The 13700-nt window shown below is 37.9% G+C and overlaps 1 protein-coding gene across 5 annotated transcripts in view; it reads left to right on the forward strand.

Annotated features, from left to right (window-relative positions):
* The window catches only part of EFR3A (EFR3 homolog A), a 105283-nt gene that overhangs the window by 50938 nt on the left and 40645 nt on the right, over positions 1–13700 (forward strand). For all 5 annotated transcript variants that reach the window (XM_073230150.1, XM_017660143.3, XM_037020727.2 and 2 more), the window contains 2 exons: positions 10698–10847; positions 11447–11584. In XM_073230150.1, coding sequence (XP_073086251.1) covers positions 10698–10847; positions 11447–11584 — 288 coding nt within the window. The remainder of the gene's footprint in view (positions 1–10697; positions 10848–11446; positions 11585–13700) is intronic.

The following is a 13700-nucleotide window of genomic DNA, read 5'->3' on the forward strand; positions in this document are numbered from 1 at the left end:
AATAAGGGAGTATGCAGCAATATAACTACCTGTCTTTCAGTATGCAAGCTACAGTGTTCATTTACATAAACAGGAAGAAGTACAAACATTATTTTAACTTGGAGAAAGAAAGCTGAGAAGTGATTTAATAGTTTTTTTCAAGTATAAAACCTTTTTCTAAAATTCTTTTAGTTTAATTTTTCCATAGTATAGGATAGGCCATTGAGATTTCTGCTGCTATTCCTTTATTATGAGTGTAAAGTTAAGAAAGGTATAGGTAGCAAAATGTTGGGGGGCGGAGCCAACATGGCGGCGTGAGTAGGACAGTGGGAATCTCCTCCCAAAAACATATATAGTTTTGAAAATACAAATACAACTAATCCTAAAAGAGAGACCAGAAGACACAGGCAACAGCCAGACTACATCTACACCAGCGAGAACCCAGCGCCTGGTGAAAGGGGTAAGATACAAGCTCCGGTCTGGCGGGACCCGAGCACACCTCCCCCCAGCTCCCTGCGGGAGGGACAGGGAGCCCAGGACTGCCTGCCCCAGCCCCAGCCCCAGCCACCCGCATCAGAGCACAGACACAGTGCATGCGTTGAGGGCTGGAAACTAGGGAAATAGGGCAGCAAGACCTCTGAGCGGGTGACGAAGCTGATGCCCCTGTGACAAAGAAAAGCGAGGGCTTTTTGAAAGTCTTAAAAGGACAGGGATTTAACAGCTAGACGGAAACAACACAGGTCACAGCCCAGTGCTGGAAATTACAGGGAAAACCGGGAGCACTAACCCCCTGGGCAACAGCTCTGAGACCCCTCACGGAGGTAAACAGCCAAACAGCCCCCCTGTCCATTACCCCTCCGGGCACTGCGAAAGCAGAGAAACAGCCTAAGGCAAAACATGCCCACAGAAAAGCAGAAAGGAAAATTCCTACACTTCCGCAGGGCAAAACACAAAGACCCAGCCTACACGCAATTACACAACACAAGCCACTAGGGGTCACAGTTGTCCCAGTAAAGAAAGGCCAGGAGCAAGTGAAAAGTTTGGCCCTCCCAGCTGACAGTCAATAGCAACTGTCAACATGAAAAGGCAAAAAAATATGATCCAGACAAGACTAACCCAGACAGCTTTGGCATCTGCTACATCTACCCTGAGAAGGAACCTGGGGAGATGGATTTAGCCAGTCTTCCTGAAAAAGAATTCAAAACAAAAGTCATAACCATGCTGATGGACTTGCAGAGAAATATGCAAGAACTGAGGAAGGAGAATACAGAAATAAAACAAGCTCTGGAAGGACTTCAAAACAGAATGGACGAGATTGAAGAGACCATTAATGGACTAGAAAACAGAGAACAGGAACGCAGAGAAGCTGATGCAGAGAGAGATAAAAGGATCTCCAGGAATGAAAGAATTTTAAGAGAGCTGAGTGACCAATCAAAAAGGAACAATATACGCATTATAGGGATACCAGAAGAAGAAAAGAGAGAAAAAGGGATAGAAAGTGTCTTTGAAGAAATAATTGCCGAAAACTTCCCCAAACTAGGAGAAGAAATGGCCTCTCAGACCACAGAGGTACACAGAACTCCCATGACAAGGGACCCAAGGAGGGAAACACCAAGACACATAATAATTAAAATGGCAAAGATCAAAGACAAGGACAAAGTATTAAAGGCAGCCAGAGAGAAAAACAAGGATACCTACAAAGGAAAACCCATCAGGCTATCATCAGACTTCTCAACAGAAACCCTACAGGCCAGAAGAGAATGGCATGATATACTTAATGCAATGAAACAGAAGGGCCTCGAACCAAGACTACTGTATCCAGCACGAATATCATTTAAATATGAGGGAGGGATTAAACAATTCCCAGACAAGCAAAAGTTGAGGGAATTTGCCTCCCACAAACCACCTCTTCAGGGCATCCTACAGGGACTGCTCTAGATGTGAGCACTCCTAAAAAGACCACAGAACAAAACACCCAACATATGAAGAAGGGAGGAGGAGGAATAAGAAGGGAGAGAAATAAAGAATCATCAGACCTTATTTATAATAGCTCAACAAGTGAGTTAAGTTAGACAGTAAGATAGTAAAGAAGCTAACCCTGAACCTTTGGTAACCACAAACTTAAAGCCTGCAATGGCAATAGGTTCATACCTTTCAATAATCACCCTAAATGTAAATGGACTGAATGCACCAATCAAAAGACACAGAGTAATAGAGTAGATAAAAAAGCAAGATCCATCCATATGCTGCTTACAAGAGACTCACCTCAAACCCAAAGACATGCACAGACTTAAAGTCAAGGGATGGAAAAACATATTTCAGGCAAACAACAAAGAGAAGAAAGCAGGTGTTGCAATTCTGATATCAGACAAGACAGACTTCAAAATAAAGAAAGTAACAAAAGACAAAGAAGGACATTACATCATGATAAAGGGCTCAGTCCAACAAGAGGATATAACCATTATAAATATATATGCACCCAATACAGGAGCACCAACATACCTGAAACAAATATTAACAGAACTAAAGGAGGAAATAGAATGCAATGCATTCATTCTAGGAGACTTCAACACACCACTCACTCCAAAGGACAGATCCACCAGACAGAAAATAAGTAAGGACACAGAGGCACTGAACAACACACTAGAACAGATGAACCTAACAGACATCTATAGAACTCTACATCCAAAAGTAACAGGATACACATTCTTCTCAAGTGCACATGGAACATTCTCCAGAATAGACCACATACCAGGCCACAAAAAGAGCCTCAGTAAATTCCAAAAGATTGAAATCCTACCAACCAACTTTTCAGACCACAAAGGCATAAAACCAGAAATAAACTGTACAAAGAAAGCAAAAAGGCTCACAAACACATGGAGGCTTAACAACACGCTCCTAAATAATCAATGGATCAATGACCAAATCAAAACAGAGATCCAGCAATATATGGAAACAAACGACAACAACAACACTAAGCCCCAACTACTGTGGGATACAGCAAAAGCAGTCTTAAGAGGAAAATATATAGCAATCCAGGCATATTTAAAGAAGGAAGAACAATCCCAAATGAATGGTCTAATGTCATAATTATTGAAATTGGAAAAAGAAGAACAAATGAGGCCTGAGGTCAGCAGAAGGAGGGACATAATAAAGATCAGAGAAGAAATAAATAAAATTGAGAAGAATAAAACAATAGCAAAAATCAATGAAATCAAGAGCTGGTTCTTCAAGAAAATAAACAAAATAGATAAGCCTCTAGCCAGACTTATTAAGAGGAAAAGAGAGTTAACACAAATCACCAGAATCAGAAACGAGAAAGGAAAAATCATGACGGACCCCACAGAAATACAAAGAATTATTAGAGAGTACTATGAAAACCTATATGCTAACAAGCTGGGAAACCTAGGAGAAATGGACAACTTCCTAGAAAAATACAACCTTCCAAGACTGACCCAAAAAGAAACAGAAAATCTAAACAGACCAATTACCAGCAACGAAATTGACGCGGTAATCAAAAAACTACCAAAGAACAAAACCCCCGGGCCAGATGGATTTACCTCGGAATTTTATCAGACATACAGGGAAGACATAATACCCATTCTCCTTAAAGTTTTCCATAAAATAGAAGAGGAGGGGATACTCCCAAACTCATTCTATGAAGCTAACATCACCCTAATACCAAAACCAGGCAAAGACCCCACCAAAAAAGAAAACTACAGACCAATATCCCGGATGAACGTAGATGCAAAAATACTCAACAAAATATTAGCAAACAGAATTCAAAAATACATCAAAAGGATCGTACACCATGACCAAGTGGGATTCATCCCAGGGATGCAAGGATGGCACAACATTCGAAAGTCTATCAACATCATCCACCACATCAACAAAAAGAAAGGCAAAAATCACATGATCATCTCCATAGATGCTGAAAAAGCATTTGACAAAGTTCAACATCCATTCATGATAAAAACTCTCAGCAAAATGGGAATAGAGGGCAAGTACCTCAACATAATAAAGGCCATCTATGAAAAACCCACAGCCAACATTATATTGAACAGCGAGAAGCTGAAAGCTTTTCCTCTGAGATCGGGAAATAGACAGGGATGCCCACTCTCCCCACTGTTATTTAACATAGTACTGGAGGGCCTAGCCACAGCAATCAGACAAAACCAAAAAATACAAGGAATCCAGATTGGTAAAGAAGAAGTTAAACTGTCACTATTTGCAGATGACATGATACTGTACATAAAAAATCCTAAAGACTCCACCCCAAAACTACTAGAACTGATAGTGGAATACAGCAAAGTTGCAGGATACAAAATCAACACACAGAAATCTGTGGCTTTCCTATACACTAACAATGAACCAACAGAAAGAGAAATCAGGAAAACAACTCCATTCACAATTGCATCAAAAAAAAAAAATAACCTAGGAATAAACCTAACCAAAGAAGTGAAAGACTTACACTCTGAAAACTACAAGTCACTCTTAAGAGAAATTAAAGGGGACACTAACATGGAAACGCATCCCATGCTCATGGCTAGGAAGAATTAATATTGTCAAAATGGCCATCCTGCCCAAAGTAATATACAGATTTGATGCAATCCCTATGAAACTACCAGCAACATTCTTCCATGAACTGGAACAAATAATTCAAAAATTCATATGGAACCACCAAAGACCCTGAATAGCCAAAGCAGTCCTCAGAAAGAAGAATAAAGTAGGGGGGAACTCACTCCCCAACTTCAAGCTCTATTATAAAGCCATAGTAATCAAGACAATTTGGTACTGGCACAAGAACAGAGCCACAGACCAATGGAACAGACTAGAGAATCCAGACATTAACCCAGACATATATGGTCAATTAATATTTGATAAAGGAGCCATGGACATACAATGGCGAAATGACAGTCTCTTCAACAGATGGTGCTGGCCAAACTGGACCATTGTCTAACCCCATATACAAAAGTAAACTCAAAATGGATCAAAGACCTGAATGTAAGTCATGAAACCATTAAACTCTTGGAAAAAAACATAGGCAAAAACCTCTTAGACATAAATATGAGTGACCGCTTCTTGAGCATATCTCCCCGGACAAGGAAAACAACAGCAAAAATGAACACGTGGGACTACATTAAGCTGAAAAGCTTCTGTACAGCAAAAGACACCATCAATAGAACAAAAAGGAACCCTACAGTATGGGAGAATATATTTGAAAATGACACATCCGATAAAGGCTTGATGTCCAGAATATATAAAGAGCTCACACACCTCAACAAACAAAAAACAACCCAATTAAAAAATGGGCAGAGGAACTGAACAGACGGTTCTCCAGGAAAGAAATACAGATGGCCAACAGACACATGAAAAGATGCTCCACATCACTAATTATCAGAGAAATGCAAATTAAAACTACAATGAGGTATCACCTCACACCAGTAAGGATGGCTGCCATCCAAAAGACAAACAACAACAAATGTTGGCGAGGCTGTGGAAAAAGGGGAACCCTCCTACACTGCTGGTGGGAATGTAAATTAGTTCAACCATTGTGGAAAGCAGTATGGAGGTTCCTCAGAATGCTCAAAATAGAAATACCATTTGACCCAGGAATTCCACTCCTAGGAATTTACCCTAAGAATGCAGCAATCAAGTATGATAAAGACCAATTCACCCCTATGTTTATCGCAGCACTATTTACAATAGCCAAGAATTGGAAGCAACCTAAATGTCCATCGATAGATGAATGGATAAAGAAGATGTGGTATATATACACAATGGAATACTAGTCAGCCATAAGAAAAGGGCAAATCCTACCATTTGCAGCGACATGGATGGAGCTGGAGGGTATTATGCTCAGTGAAACAAGCCAAGCGGAGAAAGAGAAATACCAAATGATTTCACTCATCTGAGAAGTATAAGAACAAAGGAAAAACTGAAGCAACAAAATAGCAGAATCACAGAACTCAAGAATGGACTAACAGGTACCAAAGGGAAAGGGACTGGGGAGGATGGGTGGGTAGGGAGGGATAAGGGGTGGGTGGGAGAAAAAGCGGGGTATTAAGATTAGCATGCATGGGGGGGTGGGAGAAAAGGGAGGGGTGTATAACACAGAGAAGACAAGTAGTGATTCTACAACATTTTGCTATGCTGATGGACAGTGACTGTAAAGGGGTATATAGGGGGGACCTGGTATAGGGGAGAGCCTAGTAAACAAAATATTCGTCATGTAAGTGTAGATTGATTAAAAAAAAAAAAAAGCAGTTCCTGTGTGGTGACCTCCAATGAGTTCTACACAATGATATAAAGGGCATATAAAAGTGTAGGCAAAGGGTCTGTTTGTGTTTATACAGAGGATCAAAGCCTAATTTGGCTATCCCGAAAATGAACTAAGATACGATATGAAAAAGAACTTACAACATCAGCACTCTCGGGAAGACTCATGCCAGAAGATGATCATCAAAAAACCCCAACAAAAATCCACACACTGCTACAGGTGTAGATGCACTCATCCCACCATTTCCTGGACTTGCCATGGGAATGAAGAAGGAGATATCTAAGCTGGCCTGTGCATACAGTAAAACAACAAATTTGACTGGCTCTATACTGTTGGAACTCAACCAAGAATTAGGAGAAGTGCAAATTGTAGCGCTCCAAAATCTTACAACTATGGACTATTTACTGTTAAAAGAACATATGGGATGTGAACAGTCCCCAGGAATGGGTTGTTTTAATTTGTGTGATTTCTCTCAGACTGTTCAAGTTCAGTTGGACAATATCCACCATATCATAGATAAGTTTTCACAAATGCCTAAGGTGCCTAACTGGTTTTCTTGGTTCCACTGGAGATGGCTGGTAATTACAGGTATGCTTTGGTTATGTAACTGCACTCCTATCATGTTAATGTGTGTGCGCAATTTAATTAATAGTTTAAAACCTATACATGCTGAAGTTACTCTACAAGAAGATATATCAAAGAAATAATCTTCCCATGTTTTCTTCTGTCTGCTACTTCTGTAGCTTTTCTTCTTCCTTCCTAATTACAACCCTTAAATAGAGTTCGTACTACATATCGAATTTACCGAGTATCATAATTCTTCCAAGTGGTAAAGACACCTCAAGACAAATGCTGGGCATAGAAGCCACAGGGCATAAATATGCAAAGAAGTAAAAAGCTAACCTTTTCAAACAATAAGGCTTCTCTCTCACTTACCAACTTTACATCTCCCTGTATGGCCCCGGAAGATGACTGGTTAGCCAGAGACGGGTAAGATTCCTCAAGGGAGGAACAACCTAAGACAGGCACAGTTGCAGGGGGGCCATCAGGTGAGAAATTGGGGATCAACAGAGGTGAGGCTTAGAACCTCCCCCCACCCCCCATTCTGAGAGAAATCTTCTGCATCCGTGGATGTTTTATTGCCCTTGTCTAGCTTGGATTAACACATAGTCTACAGGCACACACCTGATCATCTACATTTGCTCTCTTACAACACTAAACTATGTCTTCTACCTTTATCTTGTATCTACCTACCACTTCAGCATTTTATTAAAAATAATAATAATAAAGAGAGAAATGTGGTATCCACATATAAATCAAGTATAGAAATCAAATGAATTTTCATATTTGAACTGACTGTTTATAGTTCATAATGCATGAGCAAAACCGAAAGCTTCTGTGATGACTGCCCTTGTAATGTTCACCATGTAACTTATTCACTATGTAAGAATTTGTTCTCCATGTAAGAATTTGTTCATTATGCTTCAGAAGATTGGAGACTGACGAAAATTAGGCTTGGGGTGGATTAAGGATTGTGCATTGAGCAGTGACCCTCCTATACAGAATTTTATTGTTGTTGACAACCATTTGATAAATAAATATGAGAGATGCCCTCACAAAAAATACACACACACACACATACTTCCAATTGTAAAATAAATAAGTAACCGGGATGTAATGTATAGCATAAGGAATATAGTCAAAATATTGTAACAACTTGGTATGGTGATAGCTGGTACCTAGAATTATCATGTATATAAATGTTCAGTCACTGTGTTGTACACCTGAAACTAATGTAATACTGTGTGTCAACTACTCTTCAATAAAAAATAATTATCTAAAAAAAAAAGAGAGAGATACAGGTAGTTATAATTATCTTATAGTTATTTCCTGTTACAAATCACCACCTTCTTTTTTCCTTCCTAAATGACATTTGAAAAGTTTCATGAAACTGTTCCCTGGTCTCAAAGGTTTACATTAACTTGCTAATGGGGCAAATGTTATAATGATTAACTAAGGAAAATGACAATTTTTTTTCAAGATTGTAACAATTTTGTTTTAAAATACAGAAAAGACCCAGAATGTGGTGGGGTTTTTTTGGCTTAGTATTGTAAGGATTAATAAACCACACAGTCATTTCTAATATATTGGTTAGGGTGTGTTTCACATATAAACCAATATAGATGAAAAGTGTCGATGATACCCATAATTTTTATAAAGGATGCATTTAAGAATTTCTAAGAGCTGTGCCTAAGTTCTTATTTTTAGGTATTTACTGCCCCCTAGTGAAAGCTCTTGTCTTTTCCACTTGTTTTCACTTAACATTTTTCATTCATGTTTACAGAGTAATTTTAAATTCTAAATACAAATGAAAGGCCTTGTAGTACTTTTTCCTAATTCTGTGTCTTTCTTGCGTTATACTATATTTGAAATTCCAGAATGTCATTTCATTTGAATCACTGTAAAACAACTAGACTAAAATGCTTTAAGATACTTAGAGGGTTTAATTTTTTTTTTTCCTATGCTGCCTTAAATAAAAGCCCTTATGATTTTCATCAGGCATATTTATATTCCCTTTTAGGTTCTTACTTAGATACTTAATATCAATTCCTTTATTTTAGCAAAACCCTGTCAAATAGAACTCAGGGAGCATGGAAGCGCATGGGAGCAGTATGAACTGAGGCTGATAACTGTTCAGATTTTCTGAAAATATTTGCCTTGCAAAAACGGTTCCCACGTATAAAGTCATGCATCACAATCTTAAGCTCTGATTTCATGAGCAACCTTCAGCTTTGGTGGAAATAATCATCAACATCATAATAATGATTAACAACAACAGTATGAGCAGCTAACACTTAGTGAGTACTTACTATGTGCCGGTTTGTTTAACACTTATTGGCTAAACACTTTCATGAATTAACTCCTTTAAATCCTTACCTATGCTTTAGGAAAAACAATTGTTTTCTACTTTACTGATAAGGAAACTCTAAAATAGCTTTGAAATCATGGCTAGGATATATAGGTTAGGACAGATACTACATTTGGATCAGATGCCAGCTGTGTAGCTTCAGTAGCTATGGTCGCTATCGGTGGACCCTGCCTCCTCTGAACAAGGGCATCGCCATATGCTGTACTCTGTTTAGGCTACTGTGTCATCAGCCACTTTCTTTATGTCATCTTGTTTATTCACTGTGTTCTCTGCTTCCTTGGGCGTGGCCTTCTCATCACCCAGGAGTAGAAGCAAGTATATAAAAGTGGACACCTTATAGTAATGTTAGGCTTGCCCGCTTGTGATAGCTGCACAAGAGTTTCGCAAATCACCACTAAAGCAGCATATATAGACACAGCTTGGAAATAAGCAAAATGTGTCTTGGTGTTTCCCAGTTCACTTTCTTAACTGTTCAGTATTGTATTACTTCCACATCCTGTTCTCCATTGGCTACTCCTGAATACCTAATATTATTTCCCCATGGAATTGTAAAGCAGTATCACCAGCTCCCCCATATTTTCCATTCTTTAAATCTGTTTAAGCTGATAAATCTCTCATTGTGAATATTTCCCATAGTAGCAAGAAAGGAAGTAAATAACAATGAAATTTGGCCAGAGGGAAGGTGTTTGGGGGCATATGGGCTATCAGGTTAGCTCTGTCTGCAAAATTGTTCTTCCCCAGCGTTTATATGTTTTGTTTTGTTTTGTTTTTTTTGCCACTTTTCTTCTCATTCTTGAACCTATAGATTATTTTCAAAAGAGTAAGGAAGAGCTTGAGGAAGTTGGGGTTTATGGCTTAGGATAGGAGGATAGGGCAGCATTCTCTCACAATGTGGATGAATTTTAAGTTACATATACTCAGGACAATGTATATATGTTAGGACCCACAGGTGCATGTATGTGTATGTCTGAGGTTTTCTGTACTGCATTTTAGTAGTTCTCATTTGTTACACCTATGTAGGTGGACTAGAAGGAGATAAGAGGTTCTTGGGGAGAAACAGTGAAAGAAGTCCGAGGAGGCACTGATGGGTGTTCAGCGAGAGGGAAATCCTGTTTTCACTCAGCTTCTGAGACTTCTAGGCAATGAATGGAGAGAATCTAGTTCATATTAGTTTGAATTACTGTTATCCTCTTAGAAACACCTAATTCTTTTGGTTAGATTCTGTATTATTGAAAAATGATACATAGACTAGATATACTATGTTTTACAGTCCTTTTAAACTTTAAATGCTGATTTTTTTAAAGATGGAATTTGAAGTAAGCCTCTTTTGGAACTACCATATCTTTGTTCATCTTAGATTTTTGAGATTTAAAATTTTTAGATTTATTGTTGTGTTATTTTCGTTTTATTCACTTATGATAACAGTATTTACTTGGCGTCCATTCTTTTCACTAAGCAGCAAACTTATTTAAGTTACTTCTTCATTACCCAAGTGTTTCTTTCTTACAGAATCCGAATTGCTGGAATCAGGGGTATTCAAGGTGTGGTTCGCAAAACAGTTAATGATGAACTTCGGGCTACTATTTGGGAACCCCAGCATATGGATAAAATTGTTCCATCCCTGCTGTTCAACATGCAGAAGATAGAGGAAGTTGACAGGTATTGAATAAAGACGTTAGGGTTAGGGCTGTGTTACCTTTGTACATGTGTATGTATGCTTGCTTGCGGGGATACGTTTGGTCTTTAGTATTATGTAGATTTTAGTCTTATAAACTTGAGTGAGTTTAAATATGTGCCCTTTCTGAACAGTTACTCATTTTTAGTCACCTCATTAGCCTTAGCAGACCACAGATTCTCACTCATACACTTAAGGTTTTCTTTTAAAATAAAAATAATCTTACTTTTGCTTATTTGAGCATCCAAATTGCTATTGAATTAATACTGCTTGAAGTTGCAAGTATGAGAAATAGAAATAGCTGAATTCGTGTTATTTGTTGGAGATCCAGGATGCTTATACAAATAGGCAGTTAGAACTAACCAAAATAATAACAGCAATAATTAATAATAATGATAATTGCTATTCACTAAATATTTTTTTCAACAAAAAGGGTTAGACTGTTACTCATTTTTCTAGAGTAGGGATAAAAAGAAAATGTCATTTTAAGCTTTCTGAGAAATAAAGCCTGTTCTTTTTAACTGTTGAAACTAGTATTAGAATTCTTGCACTCATTTTTTTCCTTATTTCCCTTTCTTATCAGTCGCATAGGCCCTCCTTCCTCTCCTTCTGCAGCTGACAAAGAGGAGAATCCCGCTGTGCTGGCTGAAAACTGTTTCAGAGAACTGCTGGGTCGAGCCACTTTTGGGAATATGAATAATGCTGTTAGACCAGTTTTTGCGTAAGTAGTTGGTATTTTCCTGGTTATTTGTGACTGTGCTATGTTAATTCTATGTTAATGTACTTACAGAGGACAAATACGTCTTAATTTGTATGAGTGAGTTTTTCATGGAATAGTGTGGCATTGTGGGAAGAAGACAGGATTGAGTCAGATGTCATACTTTTGAGCCCTGGTTCAACCAACTTTTTCCCCTTAAAAAAAAATGAAGTCATGTGCTTGATCTCACGTGCATCATTTATCTCAAATTTCTACTCAGAGACCTTAAAATGCATATGCACAGTAAAATGTTAAAACAAACATTGTCCAAGTATTATGTGTCCTGTTTTACTAATTTCTGTGGTCAGTTCCCCTATTTCCTGGCTTCTATCTAGTTCTTGGCCTTTTATTTTTTTATTTTTTTGCCATGGCTGGACAGCCTTAGGTCACATTCGCTGCTGAGTAAATTTCTAGTGTCTAATCAATACAGGAATATTAACTATCTTATTGGTATTTATATTCTCCCCTCTAGGCAGATTCATTTGTGAGCTTTGAGTTTCTCCACAGAGACATTTTCTCTCAAACCTTGCCTTTTTGTTCTAACTCCATCATCAGATGATAGACCTACTATATACTAGTCAGTGTAATTTCTGGACATTTTTGCTAGTCTTGTTAATCATTTGCTTTGTCCTTTTCCCTTCTTGACTTTAAGTCTTCTGGCATATATGAAGTATTCTAACATCCAGAATTCTTTATTTCAGGCAAAGATTAGGGTTCAAAGTTGAGCTTTATGTACAAGAATTTATAAACCACAAAATTACATTAAAAATCAGAATCATTAGATTTTTAAATAGTTTTTTTGTTGAAGTAGAGTTGATATATAGTTTCGGGTATACAACATAGTGATTTGACATTTATGGATAGTATGAAATGCTCAACATGATGTGTAGTTGCTGTCACTGTATCAAGTTATTACAGTATTATTGACTATATTTTCTATGTTATACACTTGTCCCTGTGACTTAATTTATAACTGGAACTTTGTACCTCTTGATGTCCCTTCACTTATTTTGCCTACCTTCACTCCCTTGCCCTTTGGCAACTAGTTCTCTGTATTTAGGAGTCTGTTTCTGAGGTATGTTTGTTTTGTTTTTTTAGATTGCACATGTATATGAAACCATATGGTATTTGTCTTTATCTGTCTGATTTATTTCACTTAGCATATACCTTCTCAGTCCATCCATGTGATCACAAATGGCAAGATTTCATTCTTTCTGATGGCTGAGTAATAGTCCATTGTGTATATGTACCACATCTTGATTCATCTGTTGATGGTCACTTAGTTTGCCTCCATATCTTAGCATTGTAAATAATGGAGTAATAAACATAGGAGTGCATGCATCTTTTCGAATTAGTGTTTTTGTTTTCTTCAGGTAAATAGCCACAGGTGGAATAACTGGATTGTATGGTATTTATATATTTTGAGGAGCCTCCATACTGTTTTCCATAGTGGCTACACCAGTTTACATTCCCACCAGCAGTGCATGAGGGTGCCCTTTTCCCCACATTCTTGCCAGCAATTACTTCTTATCTTCAGATATTAGCCATTCTGAGTAGTGGTAGATATCTCATTGTGCTTTTGATTTGCATTTCCCTGATAATTAGTGATGGTGAACGTCTCTTCATGTGTCTATTGTCCATCTGTATGTCTTCTTTGGAAAAATGTCTATTCAGTTCATCTGCCCATTTTTTAATTAGATTATTTGTTTTTGGTGTTGAGTTATATGAGTTCTTTATCTATTTGGATATTAACCCCTTGAAATATGTATCATTTACAAATATGTTCTCCTATTCATTTGGTTGCCTTTTTTATTTTGTGGATGGTTTCCTTTGCTGTGTAGGAACTTTGTAGTTTGATGTAATCCCACTTATTTGTTTTGCTTTTGTTTCTCTTGCCTGGGGAGACATACCCAGAAAAAAATATCCGAAGTTGATGTCCAGAGTTTATTGCCTGTGTTTTTTGTAGGAATTTTATGGTTTCAGGTCTTACATCTAGGTCTTTAATCCATTTCAAGTTTACTTTTGTGTGTGGTGTAAGAAAGTGGCCATTTAACTGTCCAGTTTTCCCAAGACCATTTAG

The sequence above is a fragment of the Manis javanica genome, chromosome 2 (genome assembly GCF_040802235.1).
Source record: "Manis javanica isolate MJ-LG chromosome 2, MJ_LKY, whole genome shotgun sequence".
Taxonomy (NCBI): domain Eukaryota; kingdom Metazoa; phylum Chordata; class Mammalia; order Pholidota; family Manidae; genus Manis; species Manis javanica.